A 19,150-nucleotide genomic window follows, 5' to 3' on the forward strand; every position below is an offset into this window, starting at 1 on the left:
GTCAGAAATAATGCAGGGAGGAATAGTACAAGCAGAAACAGCGATGATGATGTTTGATGAAGAGCTGCAGACGACCAGCACACCTCCAACAGGTAAACTACTTATTTTACTTTGGCATGCTGTGTAATGGAAAAACATTCACGGTGTGCCAGGTCAATTTGAGTCATAGCTGCCTGGTTATGTTTTAAAACGGAGGAGCAAACTTGGAAAGATATATAATTGTTTTCATTATAATTTAAAACAAATTTCCTGCATCTCTACACCACCTAACCTCTTGGATTAAGTCAAGAAACAGCTACCTGCACTAGTCTAGATTAGTTTGATTGAAGGTGTTATGAAAACCAAGAATGAATCAAGAACAGTATATAATTGGATGGATCAGGACAGGAAATGACTATCAGAAGAATGGCTATTTCATATTTGAAATTATATTTATAAAACATTATGTAGCCTAAAATGTTAGTAGGTTGCAGGCTACTAGGCCATCTTCAAGGTCAAAAAAGGACAAACAATCTATATAAATTAATTAGCCTTACAGCACATCACAATATGATTTGGATAAACCTGGTTAAACAATGTTAAACCTGACGGTTGCTATTTTGAATACACACAAGGCCATTTCCAAAGTATAACAAATGCAACTGAGTACAAACAATTTTGATGAATGAAATGGCCTCTATCTGATTCCAATCCCACTTGTTTATTTTACACACAGGTTCTAGTGGGAGCTATTCTCAATAGCACCACTAGCTGATGTAGCTGTAATGTTATCAGGAATTAATAATTATAACTTCAAAAGCAGATTATTTTAACCTACATTATCTCAAATCAAGGACTATTTTAATGCACAACTCAGAAGGTGACTTTTGCTCCACAACACTTAAAAGGGCCGTTTTAGTTGAGGACTAGATCTTACTGCGAAACCACCCCTGAGAGTAAACTTGCGCCTGTATGAAAAAATGAGAGAATAATGAGAGCACAGCACAGAGCAGCTGGATGAAAGGAGAGATGCATCTTTGTATTTAAAAATAATTCCATTCAAAGTCTGACTAAAACTGAAACTAAAACAAAGTAGTCTGTAGAAGTCTAAATAAATCACTTTCCACTGTTGAACATTTGACTGTTTGTTAATACAGACACTTTCACGCTGTGAGGAAAAGCTCCACTCTGTCTATCTGTCACTGCACTGTCTGGTTACTCTGATCGATCAGCGAGGGGTTTGACTGAACTCACTCAAAGGGTGGTCCAAAAATGAGTGATTTTTTGTTACTTGTTTTTGTCAGTTGCTGAAAATAGTAAAAGTGGGGTAGCAAACCCATAACTTTGCTCCAACTAACTGACAGACAAACGTCACTACTGACATGTGTTCTGCAGTGCTGCTGCAGTGTGTCTCCACTCTCAGGAAGACTTCTTTGTAAAAACGCTGGACCATTAATATTGGTTGCATGAAGAATGGGGACACATCTGCTGTGGCTTCCATATGGAAATGGAAACAGGGACGTAACTAAAGCACTTTCCCCTCCCTTGCTTGTAACCCTTCCCTTGGAGATGGAAACTGGGTATTGCGCAGCACAAACCAACTGTGCGCAGAGTATCATCCTTTGCCAATCATGCGTCTGCCCTTGGAATATGGTGATAAATCTGCAAGGATCTTCTCTGATAGTAGATAACACTGTCATGCTAGACGCCGAAGGAGAAAATGAGGTGAGATAAAAACCTTGCATTCCAATTCATTTACCCTGTCGGCCAAAGCTGCACGCTGGGTAATTTGACGAAGCGTGGCTCAAATGGGGGCCGCATGATTTAAACTGCCTCAGCAATGAGATCATTGTCGTTTTAGCTGTAAAAAATGGTCATCCTCACTTAGCATCAAAAGGGTGGAGCAAAGAATCTGGAAAACCTCCGTCTGGGCAGATAAGATGTGCGCTGGTGCTATTATAGCCTTTAAAACTGCCTTTGAGTCAAAAGAGAAAAGGTTAATTTGTCTCATCGATTGACTCACCGAGAACAGTAAATCACATCATTACTTAAGACTGTGAGCTCCATCCTCAATTATCCGCAACAATTTATTTGAAATCAGGTGTTAGAAGAGGCAAAAAACCCTGAAAGTGCAGTTTGATGGTGAATTATCTGCCATTCTGTATATTCAGGATGTTGGAAACTGTTAAAATAAAAACCCACGAGCGGCAAAATTACTTGAAACAGACAAAACAAAGCATAAGCTTAATTATGTTTGCCTTGATGCAAATGCACCGAGGCCCCTCTATGTCTCTTCAGCGCAGGCAGCAAACTACCGCGGCGAAGCAAAATCTAACGCTTCCAACCACTGATTGCACGTCAGTCCCCGTCAAGCAAAACTCAAGGCAATCAGCGGGCGTCTGTCTCATTTTGCTAAGCAGTCTGTATGCATGAATGCACGTGGGAGTGTGCGGAAAGAAAAGAACAACAGTGAGAACAGAGAAAGAACGGCAATTATCTGTTTTTATATAATATGGTAACAGCTGCCACTGTTTAGAACAAGGGAACGCTGTTTGTTTTAAGGAGAAATAATGATGATGCCCCAAGCTCTTGACTTCCATCTTGAGTGTTACGCAACCAGACTCCAACACTGACTGGGATTGGGAGCCGCTTGATTCACAGAGCCCTGGATTACATAATTCAAGTGCAGAATGGAGACTTTCATGTATATTTCAGAGAATATCCATTATTTACTAAAGGAAGTTGGTTTTCTCTTCTTCCCTCTCTCTCTCTCTCTCTCTCTTGCTGCTTTTTTAGCGTTAATGAGGAGAGCGTCTTCTCAGAGAAAGTGAACAGAATTTCCCCATGGCATTACAGGAATGATACACTCAAAACATTATTTGTCTTGAAAGTCCATTGTGTCTGTAGACAAATAACAGCTGTTGTCAGAGCTCCTGTCAGAGGATCACATTTTTTACTCTCCAAACAGCTAATCAACAGTGCAAACACGCACTGATGAAATGGGTGAGGTCGCTGCTACAAAGCAGCAGCATCCGCATACAAGAGAAATCCATTTCTTTTGACTGCTTCTCTTTTTTATTTTATTTTTTTTTTTTTATAGTTTCACGCTTGAGTTCAAACACACTGAAGGAGCAGCCAGGCTCCCGAGGGGCTGACACCACTGAATTAAATTCAGAGCCATGAAAGAGCAAAGGGGACAAGAGACTGCAAAACGCCTGTGAGGGAGGAAGTTCCTCACCACTTACGAGTCTAAAGTCAGACACTGAGCGAAGAAAAGCATCTGTGAACTGTAACAAACTGGTCCACACAGCACACTGTATGTCAATGCAATATATCCAAGAAATGTACTCTTAAAATTGCAAATGCAAAAACACGTGTCGGCCTGGAAATTCAATTGTTACCAAACAATATAAGTCAGAGACAGAGAGGCTTCCCCACTACAAAGGAACTACAGTATATAAAGGAGGCAAGACTAGAAACAGGTACTGTAGTCTCACATGGAGTAAATTAAACTCTAACAACCAAGATTCAACTCCAGACTCATGCAAAGTAGATTTCTGCCTAGTTTTAATTAGTTTTTCTCAATTAAAACTGCGCTACTCTATAATTTTAGATTAACTATAGATAAATGACTAAGTCTAATAAAAGGTGTCATTGACAAGACCACAGATCACCTGACTCATCAGTTTTGCCCTGCTCTACGTAAAACAGGTAAGTGTTTGCTATAGTAGCACTCTAGCCATGTCAACTCTAAGGTTATAATATCTCAAACATGTGTATGTATATGAGCATTCGGTGTAAAAAAAATAATTGTGCTGCTTTAAAAATGAAAAATGCCTTCTCCAAACCAAATAATATAATTGTATAGCCCTTATTTGAAGTTTGTTTTTCTTTTTAATGTACTGTGATGGAAGTTGTTTTATGTTAACAACCATGTTAGCTATCTTTTTTTTAATGTGCAACAAAAGACAGTGGTGTCTAATTTATGCTGTTGTCCAAAGAAGATAATTTTAGTGCATGTTAACTAAGATGGAGAAATACCAGTACAGGAAGAGTTAAAGACACTGGAAACCCAAATCCACAATAGTCTTCTAACTATGGTATAACAGTAAGCATCCATAAAGTATTAGAAATTAGTTTAAATCCAAATTTGAAATACTGTCATTTAAGTTTTTGTAAACATTCCTGATATTGGGTTTGAACTGAGTGTGGTTATGCTCTGACATTTATTACAAAAATTACTTAATTAATTCTGCAAACCATTTTGTACCCTCCCCTTCTCCCTTCCCTTCATCAGTGGTGGAAAGTAACTAAGTACATTTACTCAAGTACTGTACTTAAGTACAATTTTGAAGTACTTGCACTTTACTAGAGTATTTTCCATTTGATACTACTTTATACTTCACTCCACTACATTTATCTGACAGCTTTAGTTACCTATCAGATCAGTATTTTACACATAAAACATTTCAGTTTGTTATATATGTATTGTTATAGATTAGACTATTCAACAGTATAAGGTGTTAAAATTAGACCCACATTGAAAGCATTAAAATGCTTCAGTGAAGAAAGCTGAAAGTCCAGAGACTGACTGAAAAACGTTTGTCTGCTCTGGACCTGAACTCTGTACTTTGTGGTGTTTCAGGAGGAAAACTGCCTCAAATAAACTCTTATTTTAGTTTCATATTTTCTCCAGAAGCTTTGAATGAGATCCTGAGATGAAGACAGGAGAAAATACTTTGCTCATCATTGAAAAAACAACTTTATTAATTAAGTAAAGCTTCAGATTGTTCACACATCCGATCAGTAAAGTCTGTTAAATGACTCTTTTTCAATGATTTCATTTCAGTTTGTTTAACCCAGAATGTCAGCTATATGTACAAGAACATAATAAATTATCTCCTTGTTGATTATTATCATGATAATTACAGTTTGATTGTACATTTCTTAATGAATTTACCAAATGGTGAGAACAAAATATCTATGATGAAGGAAGTTCTGCTGTTTTGTCTGTTTAAGACGCTGAAATGGAAGAGAAATAACAGCAAATACATCAATACAAACATGAAACTAACATTTAGAAGAAAGAGAATTTTACATTTTCATCTGAAGAAACGTCAGTAAAGGTTAAAAACATCTTCATGAGCAGTGACAGCTTGCATGGCTAAAAACACACAGGAAGAAGTGACATTTAAAGAAACCGAAAACATTAACAGAACAACAAATGAAAAGTGAAAAAAAAAAATGTTGACAATCTCAGTTTGATTGACAGCTGATCTCTGTGCAGTTCAGAAACACCACAGCAACAAACCCTCAGAAACAATAGAGACAAAAAAAAAAAAAGAAGAAATATAACAGAATCTGACACATGATGTCTGAAATGACTTCTGTCTATTTGAGTTTACAGAACTCAGCTGTGACAACATCATAACAAAGCCGAAGTCCAGCATAGAGAGGCTGAGTGAATGCGGTCTGGACTCTGTGGAGGAGAGTCATGGTTTCAGAGATGCTGTAGAAGGACAGAATACCTGCTCTGTGATCCAGGTATACTCCTACTCTGGAGGGACCAGGATTTGAGACGGGAGTAAAGATATTGTTGAACCAAATTGTATAACTGTTAATGTCAGAAAATAACAGCCAAGATTTGTCATTGTGTCCAAATCCACATTCCAATGAGCCTCCTGCTCTGCTGATGTTCTTGTATGCGACTGCTACACCGACTCCTCTCCCTTTCCACTCCACCTCCCAGTAACAACGTCCAGTCAGACTCTCTCTACTCAGGACCTGATGATAATAAGTGAATCTGTCAGGGTGACTGGGATAAGACTGTCCTTTCCTCGTGAGTGTTGCTTTTCTGTTCCCCTCAGATAATAACAGATGTGTGTGTGCTGTGTTTAGATCCAGTGTGATTTCACCTGAATATTTTAAGAATCCAGCTCTGGTCTTGGGTTCTGCTTCTGACGGTAAAACGTCCACTTCAGTCCCTCTCAGTGAGATGTTTGTCCATTTCTCCCTCAGGACGTCCTGTAGTTGATCTCTGAGCTCTGACACAGCTGCTGTCACATCCTCAAAGTAGCTCAGAGGACGGATATTGATGCTGGATGAGCCTGTAGATGCACTGAGTTGTGACAGTGAGGGGTAGTTGTGTAGAAACTGGTTGTGATCCTCTGTGTATGAGAGCTGCTTCAGTTCAGCGTCTTTCCTCTTCAGCTCAGTGATCTCCTGTTCCAGCTTCTCCTGAAGCTCTTTGACTCGACTCACTTCAGTTTCCTGCTGGGATCTGATCTGCTGCTTCACATCAGAGCTTCTTTTCTGGATGAGGCGGATCAGCTCAGTGAAGATCTTCTCACTGTCCTCCACTGCTTTATCCGCAGAGCGATTGACGGCCTCCACTTCCTGTTGAAGCACCTTCACATCTTTCTCTCTGTCCTGGATTCTCTGCTGGATGTTTTGTCGACTCACCTCGAGCTCTCTCTGCCTCTCAGTCCTTTCTGCTGCAGCTGAGACTGTGTCGTGGCCTTTATGTTCCTCCATGTTGCAGAGAGAACAGATACTCTGCTGATCAGTACGGCAGAACATCTTCATCACCTCATCATGATGAGAGCAGATGTTCTCTTTCAGTGTCTTGGAGGGGTCGACCAGCTTGTGTTTCTGTAATGGAGCTGCATCATAGTGAGGCTGAAGGTGTTTCTCACAATAAGAGGCCGGACAACTCAGACAGGATTTGAGGGCTTTCAGCTTCCTCCCGGTGCAGACATCACAGGCCACATCTTCAGGTTCAGCATAGTAGTGATCAGCAGGAGCAGCTTGGAGTCCAGTCTTCTTCAGCTGCTCCGCTAAAGCTGCTAACATGGTGTTTTTCACCAGGACAGGCCTCGGTACGAAGGTCTGTCTGCACTGAGGGCAGCTGTAGCTCTTCCTCTGATCCTCTTCATCCCAGAAGCCTTTAATACAGCTCATGCAGTAGCTGTGTCCACAGGGAATAGCCACCGGATCCCTCAGTAGATCCAGACAGATCGAACAAGAGAAGGTTTCTCGGTCTAGCTGATCTCCTTTCTGCGCCATTTCAGCTCTCAGTGGCAATGACTGTCTGAGTTTCACTTCCTGACAAGTGAAACACGTTGTTTCCACAGAGGATGCAGCCTGACAGCTCTTGTAGTACATTACGTGTTGGTTACACCCATCTTCAAACTGTTGATCTGAAGGGGAAGGAACAAGGAAATATGAGCACAGAGTGGAGCTTGTTGTGTTTGAGAGCAGGAAGAAGAGAGAGGGGTTATCAAGTGCTGATTCATTCCAGGAAGAGGAGCAGTTTAAAAGGGATACTGAGTGCTTTTCATTTGGCTAACGTGGCTCCTCGCTTCCCTTATTCGCTTCTCAGCTCCTCCCAGCGAGAACCGAGGAATTTAATTCTCCTGGTATTCAGTTTAATCAAATTTTCTATTGATTACAATAAAGCAAATACACTAGATGAGCAACAGATAAATGAATCACTGTTCATTTATCTGAAATGACGAAATTCCAGTAATAAAAAATATAATGAAATTACTTTAGTATTTCTGAGAAACAGGTTAAATTCAGAATGTAAACTTGAGTAAAAGGTTCATTTTAAATGTTAGATGCATTTAAACAAATCAATAGTTATTTGTTGCAGTTCTGAATCCCACAGAACACGAATGCATCAGATTATTTGGCTCTGTGGTTCGGTTGGTGACATGAAGGTTTTGTTGAATCTGTAATAAATCTGTTTTTTGGTTGTTTTTTTAACACAATTTTGTAACTTTTGCCAACAACATGTGATTATCTCCATATCCTTCTTCCTAAATGAGATCATATCTTCTATATGTGAATTACTGCAGCTCCGTCCTTTCACTGCTCATGTCTTGACAAATGTCCAGTTTATTTTGTCCAGTATGATTTTGTCAGAGTGATATATGACATATAGGTCAAATCAGATTGTAGATTTTACTTAACCAGACCATAACAGTCTAGTTCATGAAGATTGTCTGTTTTACTGACAGAAATATCTCTACTGGTATTGAAGGATCAGAGTTCTTGTTGCGTCACTTCTTATGGACAGCAGGGGGAGTCTGGCTGTTAAAGACGAGTTAATACGACCTCAAACTCCTGAATGTGTTCAGTTTTCATGCCTGGAGATGCTTGGTTACATGTAAAATTAATAAAACACTCAAAGTACTCACAGTATTTTAAGTGTACTTTGCTTCTAATACTTATGTACTTTTATCTAAGTAGGATTTTTCATGCAGGACTTTTACTTGTAATTGAGTATTTTTACATTGGTGTATTGGTATTTTTTACTGAAGTAAAGGATCCGAGTACTTCTTCCACCTCTGCCCTTCATGTTCTCAGCAATGTGTTGTGAAACACAGAAAGCAATGCCTGAACACACGGCTCACGAAGCTCAGATCAAACTGGGACTTGCTGATCAAATATGAATCAAGATGCTGTTACTGAATTACCTATTTCTCGACTCAGATGTTTTCAGAAACATATTTTAGTGTACTGTTTAGCTGTGATATGAGAAAGTTTGTGACCCGGCTGCCATGTTGACAACAGACGAACCAAAACCAAGCACCGCCCAACTCACAGTACATGCCAATAGCCAGGGAGATGTCAATCAAAACATGCCACATCTACACACTCTTGAGAAATGGTGTAAACAGCAAAATGAGCTGTTTTTTGAACCATGTTTACATAGTTCAAACATTTATTTTCACTCAGATTTTTGTGGATGCTTAATGAGACACTCAACTTTGATATCATATGTGCATTTTAACTATTTCAAGCCAAATTTCCAAAGGTTTTAAGCTTTCAAGGTTTCTCTGCTTTCACACACCCTGAGCCTCCCATCACCCTCTCTATCTCAATAGCTCCATCTGCATCCCTGTTTAAGTTCTCTTACTTTGTTTACCTCATCACTCTTTGTCTCCCTCGGTCTCTTTCACAGAGCCTATTCGTTTACTGGTCTGTCTCTCCACCCTCCTCTATATACACTTTCAAAGCACACATAGGAGGCTGTATATAACTTTGCAGCATCATTACTAGCAGCAGTGGTCGTTAAACCGGGTGGCAACACCACTGTGATGATGGAAACGTGAGGAGAGGAGAGCTATACAGTGGTACACGGTGGATCTGTCTGTGATGGATGGTATACAGCACAATGCTGTTAGCTTCATATGGAAAATCAGTGTTAGCCATGCTAGTTCAGAGCTGCAGCAATGAGAGAGCATGTATGACTGCTGATAAATCCATGAAAACTACTGAACAGCTAAACTGAATGATGGTTAGGACTTTGTAGGGCCTGCTAAATTTAGCGTTAAACCCCCATGCACATCAAGGGGGCTTCTGTAATCTGACAACTTCATTGTAATCCTCAAGGCGGGGGCAGCAATTGAGTGTGTAGGGAGACCGCCATGGTTCAGTATCCACTGACAACTACCAATGAAAAGAAAAAGCTTTAAGGCAGGTTGGTAAATTCATTTTAATGACACGTGTCGAAGCCTTACTGGACTGATGAATCTTTTGGAACTGCTTGTTGTGCCAGAGGAGGTGAACGTCATGAGCTTCATTAATATTAAAAGGGCATTTCACCAATTTTACACATGAAGTTCTGTTTACTTGACATGAAGAGTACAACTTGACCAGTGAAAACAGGTGTGTAATGTCTTCTTTGGCTCTGAGGAGAGCTGACAAAAGTCTGAAAATATAACTTATCTAATTTTTGGGCCTGAGATTGAAATTTTGTAACATGAAGTTTGCTTTAGAGACTGGGGGAGTCGTTTCTGGAACCACACTGAGGAATAAAAGTCAGGATATATCTGCTTCATTGATTTCAACCATTTTTTGTTTCAGCTTTGAGTTGCATGGCTTTAGGGATGGCAGTGTCAGTTGGTCAGTCCACCACTTTGGTCCAGAGTAAAATATCTCAACAGCTGCTGGATTCATTCATGTTCCCCAGAGGATGGAGCTTACTGACCTTGGGGATCCTCTGACCTTTACTCTAGTGCCAACATGAGGTTCCGTGTGAAATGTCTCAACAAGTATTGGATGGATTGCCATGAAAAAGCATTTTGTACAGATATTTGTGTCCCCCTCTGGATGAAGTTTACTAACAATTTAAATGTTTCCAATACCTACAAAACGAATGACATTCTTATCATCCTCAGCTGTATTAGAAAATGCTAGCATGCTAACACATTAAACTAGAATGGTGAACATGGTAAACATTATCCCTGCTAAACATCAGCGTGTCAATATTGTCGTGAGTATGCTGATGTTAGCAGTTGGCTCAAAGCTACAACTACACAGAGCTGCTAGCATGGCTGTCAACATGTCTTGATAACTCTCTCTCTTGTGAGTTCCACAACTTCATGGAAGTGCAGTAATAAATAACTGGAGTACATCTTTAAAGACTAAGTTTTCCACAGGTTGAAGAATGAAATAACACTAATTTTGTCTCCCTAAAAGTCTACATTTTGAACTATTTAGACCATGAGCAATGGATGTACAGCGTGCTAAATTGTTACCAGACACACCAGATAAAGACGTGTTTTGCCACCAGTCCCCTTATGAAATATGGGGTAAGCTGACCACTGGGCCAAATAATGTACAATCATCAAAACCACAATGCTTCTTTCTTTTCAGCTCCATGTCTCAGTTCTCTCTATCAAAAAGACAATTACTGCAGAACTTCAAATAGCGCTAATAAGCAGAACCAATTCACCAAGGGGACACATGATATTACCAACGGGGCACTTTCTGCATGCAGAATGAAAACTGAAGACAAGCAAAAATGAGGATGCACTGTAATTCTATAATGTAGTGTATATATTAGAGGTCTGTCTATTCTTATTATTACAGATTCTTTATGTCCTGTCCTTTTTCAGACCTAAATGGCAGATAGCTAAATGATATTCTCAGAAATTCCACACAAAAAAGAGTCATATCTGAGCCTCATCCTGTTTGTATCTTTACAATATTCTGTTGGTACTTGTAGGTTTCTATCTATTGTAATGTGTCATAAGTAGATAAATTCCCTATTTGGATAAAGTTAAGGGCCTGTATTTTTAACCATCATTACATCTTGCTAATTAAGGCATAAATCAAAAAGCACTGTGTTGCTGGACAGAGACTGATGAGAACAGTGCGTGACTACTGCAGTGTGTTTAGTCCCGACTCTGAGCTTCTGTGGCCATGCCAGACTTCTGCACAGAGCCAAAGAGACAGCAGCATCCCTCCCAGGCTCTGTCTCCTTCTTTGCACTCATCTATCTGTTTCTGATCTCCTTTTTCCTTCCATTTTTTTGGCATTTTGCCTTTATCTGAGAGTCAATGTTGGGGAGTCAGGAAACAAGGGGAGAGAGAGAAAGGGGTGTGACATGCAACAAAAATCCCCCCGAAGGTCAAATCATGGACGTTGCGGTTATATGGTATATGAGCCTTAACCATTAGGCCGTCAGGGCGTCCCTGCTGTTTGCTGTCTCATTCTTTTCGTCTTCCTTCCTGTGTTTCTGTCATTTTTTAACAATCTCTTCCCCTGTTTTGTTCCTGTTTCCTTCCCTAATGAGAGTTCCCTCTTTCCTCCCTCACCTCCTTAACGGTCTTTCCTTCCTCTGTATGTATCTGCTTCACCTCTCACATGGCTTTGACAGGAGTCTTTTCTGAGTTGTTTACCACATCTACTGACTTCTCCCTCCCTTCCTCGCTATCTCTCCCTCTCTTTCTCGCTCTCTCTCGCTCCCTCCCAGCGTTCATAGGCAGCACTCGGTTGCTCTTGCTGGCACCCAATAGTCCCTCGCGTCTCCTGGATAGTCATGCTCTGATGCCTAGACTGATTGCATAAGAACATGGTGTCAAGCAGCCACTCAGTCTTTGCCAGTGGAGAGGGATGGGGAAACACCAGCACCACTGCCCACAACAAAACAGCGTGTGTTTGTGGGGGGGTCGAGGATTACTCTGACGGTTTTCAGTGCTGATACAACTTTTGACACAGGTTCTGAAATGGTTTTCATTGACCTACTTGTGCCAATAAAGTACACTTCATTATGTAAAGCAGTAGATTGTTTTCTATGTTCTATTCATAATGCAATCATTTGGAAAATTGGTCATAATTAAGAAGTTTCATCATTGTACCCCAATATTTTTAAAGCAGCATTAATTGATCTTTTGGCCACTTGAACAAGTTTAAAAGACAACATGGACATACCTTAAACACTGTTAGAACAAACACAGGAACACAGCGCAACATTAGCATTCATTCAGCGTTGTGTTTATGACCACCTGGTTAATTTAAATCCTTTAAGCTCTATTTTTGTCTCCACCAACTCCTGAGGGAAATATTTGGCTCTTTAGCTGCTAGCAGCTAACTTTTTCTATCTTGTCATTTGATGCTGGAAAAGATGGCGTAAATTAGGTTTATCAGAGCTTTTAGGCTCAAAACAGTTGCCTCCTGCACCTGAAAATGAGGTTGACGGTAAAATTCTGCAGGCAGGAAAACCAAAACAATGTGCTAAAAGAGACTAAAAAGCCGAGTAGAGCTGAGAGGAAATGCAGAGTTGGGTGATAATTCTTTGTTTGTTTCACATTACACATAGCCAACTGATTCATTGTTAATATAAAAATAATGATTGGTGCAGCTTTAATTTGACTATAATCAATGTATTTATATCAACAATGCATCAAATGATTACTTGTATGCGAAAAGGTAACAGGAGACCAAAACAAAACATAAAGGAGAGTGAATATTGAGCTTAAATTCAGGTGGCTGAAAACAGAACTGCAAATGAATATTTATGTTCTTCTGTATCTGCTGGATGTGTAGAGAGGGCAACTGTTTGTTAGCAAGTGCGTCATATTAACATCAAAGGTGATATGTCAGTGTTGTGTTTACAGCTTGTTTCCTCTGCCCCCAAATGGCCAAAAAACATTTTGAGCATCCTCAAAATCTTTTGACATCTTATCATCAATGTCAGTAGCAAAAATGGCCACCAAATGCCACCTAATTTGCACATATTTATACATGAGTATATGTGTCTGTAGGTGTAGCATTGGTAATCAGGATTTGGCTGATAACTTTAAGCCACATATGTGTTTTCTTCACAATTTCTGCTTGTTTATATTCCTCTTTACTTTGTTTCTTTAGTTCCAAGTGTACTGATGCTGACTTGATGTGCTCAGTCTGAAGTGAGAAATGAGAAGCAATGGACCAAAAATAGACCATAGTACCCTTCTGGTAAAAACAACCATCAGCATTTTAGAATTCAAGTTCATACCCAAACCATATGGGATCAAACCAAGCCCACAGCTTGATTCAATCAAATTTCTCATTTATGTTATTTCCTTTGTTTTTGAAGCTCAAGATCAAAATCATTATTGCAATTTGCCACCAGAGTATCATTTGCATTTATTTTGTTTGAGCTACAACATATGCTGGCTTTCATCGCAGGTGCAGTCTGACAAGACTTGAATATTCAAGCTCAGAGTCGAGCTCCAGGGTGAACACAGACTTTTTTTTCAATTTCAGCGTGAGCAACAAATGCTCATCTACCTTCACTGCCTGATCCCCACTCTCCCTGTTAATGTCTGACACTAATCTGACGATAAAGCCCTGGGTGTAGGTACACAAAAGCTTGAGAATGCTGTGGGTTTTAGGTGTTAGGTGCATTGTCTTATGAATAATTTCTATCATTCTCTCTCCTTTCTTTCTTACTCTCACACATACTAATAAGGCGGTACCCCGGTGACTGCTGCTGTTGCTGCTGCTGCTACTATTCTCTTTTTTGACATACCTCCGCACCAATAATTCCACCGTGGACCTCTGCCTATTGATTGAGACACAAAAGGAGATGTTGTTGCCGACAGTAACCCTGGAATCCTTTGCAGAGAGCCACCCATAGCTACTGAGGTGCAGTTTTCATTTGCTGCTCATTACTATGTTTACAAGGAGTTATGGAAAAGGGTGGAGAAGAGCAAGGAAGAAAGAGAGAGATGCACGCACAACAGAGAAAGCAACATAGAAACCACTAGCATTGCAACTGAGGTCTGGAAGCAGCAGCTTTGATAATGATTCAGTGAGCTGCAAAGAAACAGGCAGAAAGGAGGAGACGGAGAGACAGTGAAGAGGGGAAGGGGGTTATGACCAAGTTAATTAGATCAAAATGCCCAGAAAGATCCAACAAGTGCTCCAAAGTCTGCAGAGCCTGGCAGATCTGAGAAAGGCTGTTTACTGTTTACTGTCAAGATGTATGTGTGTGTGTGTGTGTGTGTGTGTGTGTGTGTGTGTGTGTGTGTATGTGTGTGTGTGTGTGCGCGTGTGACTGTACAGCACGCTCAGAGAACAGAAGCCAATTAGTGTGACAACTCTGCGAGGCACATGGGTGCTTTAGAGCAGCAGAGCACTTAGGCACTGCCTGCTTTTAGGGCAGGCGAAATTCAAACAGCATTTCATTTAATTTCAAGACCCCTCAAATAGCTGTGAGCTTGATGATACAAGATGAATCCTTTTTGTGGTGTTTTAAACATTCAGGCAGACAGCTTGCAGATGAGGTGAGACTGGATGGTCTCAAAGTCTGACAACAAGTGAAACAGACAGTCAGCAGCAGCTTGGACCAAGCAAGGGGGCCTCCAGCGAGACCAGGAGCTTCCCTTGGGCTGAGGTTCAGTGAGGTTTCACTTGTTTTAAAGCTGATCCATCCCCTCTGTGTGGTAGCTTTTATAAATATGAAACACTATGAAACTGCAAACAAGTGGAACAGTTTAGTCGGGTGTCACCAGACCAGAGAAAGATGGAAAAACAGCTGGTGGATTTACTTCATCTTGTCCTCTCTGCTCAGCTTGCAACACACCACACAACAGAACCCAGTGTTTCTGAAAACCAGGGCAAACGGAGGCTGACATTTGGATGCTTTGCAGCGCGGTGAGGTTATGAGGAAGTAGCAATGACACTTCTATACACCTGGTCCACTGGCCAACAAAAAGCCTTTTCATCAAACAGCAGCGGTGACATTTAGAAACCGTGCATACTCACATCTGTTCTGGCAGCATTTACATTCTGACCCGCAAAAATGGAAATGTTGACGTATAACTTAACATTTTCCCTGCCTCTGTTTTAAACCAAAGCACACTGAAAACAGGCAAAAAGGAGGAATGACTGTGAATCAAACCAATTAACAAGCTTGAACATAGTATTTTAGGCTATTCTAGTGTCCTTTTTATATAAGTGTACTGATGAACAGCTAGAGTGATCCAAAATGAGTCCACGCAGCCGTTAGCAACTGTGTCCCAGCATCCGGCCAAGTATGGACACTGGGAGATGAAAGAGTGGAAACTGGTGTTCTGCTTTGCCCAATGCCAAGAGCAATCAGAGAAGGGAGCACTTACATGGCATCGTGTTTGTTTCCACCTCCGGGGCCTTAATGTTAATAACGGTATGTATCTGAAGTCACCTCTTGGAAACAACAGCCAATTGCATTATGTCACCATATTAAGCTCATTTTCAATCCCCATCCTGGGAGTAAATTAGAGCAGACAGTAAACAGGGTTTGGGTGTCCTTGCTCAGGGCCACTACTGGGCCACGCTGGCCGCTGTTGGCTTCAACTAGCCTTTGACTTCTAAACTTCCTCTCCAATCTACCTACCAATATGTCATTTTATCGCAGTCACATTAAAACATATTTAGCATGTTGCTGCATCATGCCTCAAACTGCCTTAAGAGATGCATAACAATCAATGCTACCCACCTTGTTGTAGCCATACATACACTATTATAAATATTGTTCTCAGGGGATTATGGGATCTTAATCCTGTCACCATGAATGGAGAGATTATACTGTACAGTACAACATTTAACATGCATTTGCAATATGATTGTCCATTATAAGAGGCATAAAGCAAATGTAATCCTATAATACGGTAGGTAAATGAAAGCAAACTCCACATACAGTCGCTGCATCATAAAGAATTATACATCGCAGGTAAGAAATGGATGAAAAGGCATTTTAAATGCATCCAAAATGTACAAAAAGGAAAAGATTATTGACATCATATTCAGTTTAGTTGGTGCAAATACAGGCAGAGCCAGCTGAGTTAGCAGTGTGTGGAGCTACTGCCACCCAGAGGCTGAAGATTTTTTTTTAATGTTAATTCAGCAGTAGTTCGCCTGCATGGACAGAGCCATTAATATTTGCAAATCAAAGTTATCTGTGCAACATTTGCATGTGTAATTGACCTTAAACATGACCTCTTTGTTTGAAGCCATGTCTAAATATAATACAAGAATGTGGTCATCTTATTATCCAGATGGAGAATGTTTCCCTGCAGTGTTTCACTCAGTGTATGCATAAACAAAAAAAAGGTTGTAGAGACAAAAAGAAAATCATTCAGAATTTCTGTAGCAGTGGAGGATAAAGGTCGTTTTGGTTTTACTCATCACTGGCTGCTTATAGTTTTGTTTAAAATCTGTTAATGATTTAATTATTCATTATCACATATAATATTACATACATTCATATAATGTACTTTAATTTTCTGATGTAGCAGTTCAATATGTCATTTTGTAAAAAAAACCCCAAACCTCTGCACTCAGCCACTGGGTCAATCATTACAGAGGTTATACAGACAGGCACTGATCAAACCTACAGAAATTTAGTTTCAAATTGAATTTTTAAAAAATACCAGATATTTTAGGGGTAATGATATGAAATTATATACAAAACATCCATCTATTTTCATTTGAAGGAAAATATTTTACCCAATACAAGCATCATATATCATATATAGTAGCTTCAAAGTTCAAATACAACACATGTATATGTAATGTTGCCAAATAAGTTTTCTAACTTTAAAGTTTTGTCATAAAAAGATGACTTTAAGAGTATATACTGCATTAGTATCAGTTATTAAGCTTATTCTTTCCACTCAGGTGTTATACTTCTCCAACATTTTACTTCATATTCATTATAAAGTCATAGTTTGTCTCACTATAAACAACATTACCTGGACAGTCAAAAACTGGCCAGTTGTGGAGCCGTTGACTCTAGTTTTAATGGTGACATAAAAACTTGATTCCTCTATCATGCTGAGAGGATTAGAAGTTATTGCACTGCCCATTGCATTGTGAGAAACTAGAGGCTCTTGTAGGAAACTTTTGTAGTAGTAGTACAGTGTATTATTAGAGAATATGATCTGTTCTAATACCACTTAATGCAGCGACAGTGACAAATGACAGCCTAATTGGCTTCCAGCTTCCCAGAGCGATCATGTTAAGTCTCATCTAATCGGTTTTATCGTTGTTATTTTACAATGTCAGTACAGCAAAGATTTCTCTAGTGGCTGGTCTAATGAGGATCACTTTGCTGCAACAATTTTGACAACACTACAAGTAATCGCCACCAGGTGTCACTTTTGGGCAATTTTATACAATTGGACAATCAGTAGGGCTGTTTGTGACAAACTAAAAGGCCAATACCCAAAGGGAAAATATGCATTTTTCACCTTTTCAGAGTGGCAGCAGCCAGGTCAGAGGTCAGGGTCAGTGTAGAGCAGCTGCCCTGCAGCAAACAGGTCGATGTGCAGCACAAGGACACTTCAGGAGTCTTTTTCCAAAGCAGTCCTATTGAATGGCAAAGAATAAACAGCTGGACCAACGCCTTCAGTAAAATATATGCATTTAGGTTTCTGGATAGACAGTGAAAATGTCTGCTGTATCCTATAAATCTTGGTGTTCAACTTTTAAATTGCAATCCTTAAGTAAAGTAATCTCCTAAGGCTATAACTATGCAATGTTTTCTTCCTTGAGATCTTCAGGTAATGAAGGAGCAGGCATAGTTTCATAACTGTATAACCCACATGTGAGTTATACAATTACAATCATGGTATATTGTGATATAACACATCAATAGGTAATTATGTAATGTAGTATAATTGCAGTATAGAATCACAAACACAAATGCTGACTGTCTCTTGATCTGCGTGGGTGTGTGTAAGCTTACTGCAAAGGAAACTCAACTCTATGACAACCAGCGGTTGTGGTAGTGGAAGACGTGGGTGTACTCTGACCCCCAACATCTGACCTGGCTGGCCCTTATAGTCCTCTGGAGGTGTGTTTACCCTGTACATACCTCTGACCACAATGCTGACAACAATGAGCTTCCAACCTTTCCCACAGACTCAAGACTCACAGGCGTGCATCGTGGCAACCTGGTATGGCAGCACACAGGAATAGCATGAGCGAGCTACATGTGGCCTTGCACTGAAAAGACTGTTTTGATTGTAAAGCCTTGACGTTTTTAGAAGCTGTGTATGCGTCTGTGTGTGTGTGTGTGTGTTTCCTTGTTGCTTTGCATTGCAGGGCCAAGTATGCAAGCCCCTATTCTATAGAGCCACTAATGTTCCAACATGCCTTTGACTTCATCCATCAATCTTAGATCTGGCTAAACATGCCGTTACAAGCAGGAAGTTTGATAAAGTCCAATTGGTTATCTGAATCCTGACAGATTACCCTTATTCAGGGCTGCAATTAGAATTGTTTGCATTATCAATTAATCTGCTCCTTTTTCCCTCAAATAAGTTTCCTAATTTTTTTTAAATTAGATATAATAGCTTCAAAATCCATAAGATTGTATAAAAATAGAATCTGCATAAAACAAAAAAAGATTTCTGACAAACAAAATTGTTTTTCTTTTCAAGCTATCCTCTAATTTTTGCCTCATTTGCTTCTAAGTTATTAAAATAGAACAAAATAAGTCATCTTTCATCACAATACAAAGTGTGAGGAAGGGTCCCAAGTAGACTTTGCTTTATTTTACAGGGTCATAAACCATAAAAGTTGAGAACCACTGACCTAAAGCATGAGTATTTTAATTCTAAATGAAAGGATTAACTATATTAAACTATATTAAACTATATTACTGGAGAAATATAAAAGATTAAGCTTCACTGACTCATCGTATTTTCATCACAAAATTCATTTTCAGCTTCAACTTATAGGCAGAAAATCTCTGGCAGGCACTGCTGAGAAGAAATAATTTGCGGCATTACTATTGGACAGAGAAATAAAACAATGGTGAATTTAATTGGCTCATTTCGCACTGTCCCTAATATTGACCAATTAAAAACGTGAGTGGGCGGGGCTTGATACTTTGAGTTCCCTTTTT

General features: G+C 39.8%; 1 protein-coding gene across 1 annotated transcript; it reads right to left on the reverse strand.

Annotated features, from left to right (window-relative positions):
- Positions 1-5,324: 5,324 nt before the first annotated feature.
- Positions 5,325-7,087, reverse strand: LOC123000039 (tripartite motif-containing protein 16-like). Its single transcript, XM_044377474.1, has one exon. The coding sequence runs from the start codon at positions 7,042-7,044 to the stop codon at positions 5,371-5,373; it is 1,674 nt and encodes a 557-aa protein (XP_044233409.1). The 5' UTR covers positions 7,045-7,087; the 3' UTR covers positions 5,325-5,370.
- Between the last annotated feature and the right edge of the window lie 12,063 nt (positions 7,088-19,150).

The sequence above is a fragment of the Thunnus albacares genome, chromosome 16 (genome assembly GCF_914725855.1).
Source record: "Thunnus albacares chromosome 16, fThuAlb1.1, whole genome shotgun sequence".
Taxonomy (NCBI): Eukaryota; Metazoa; Chordata; class Actinopteri; order Scombriformes; family Scombridae; genus Thunnus; species Thunnus albacares.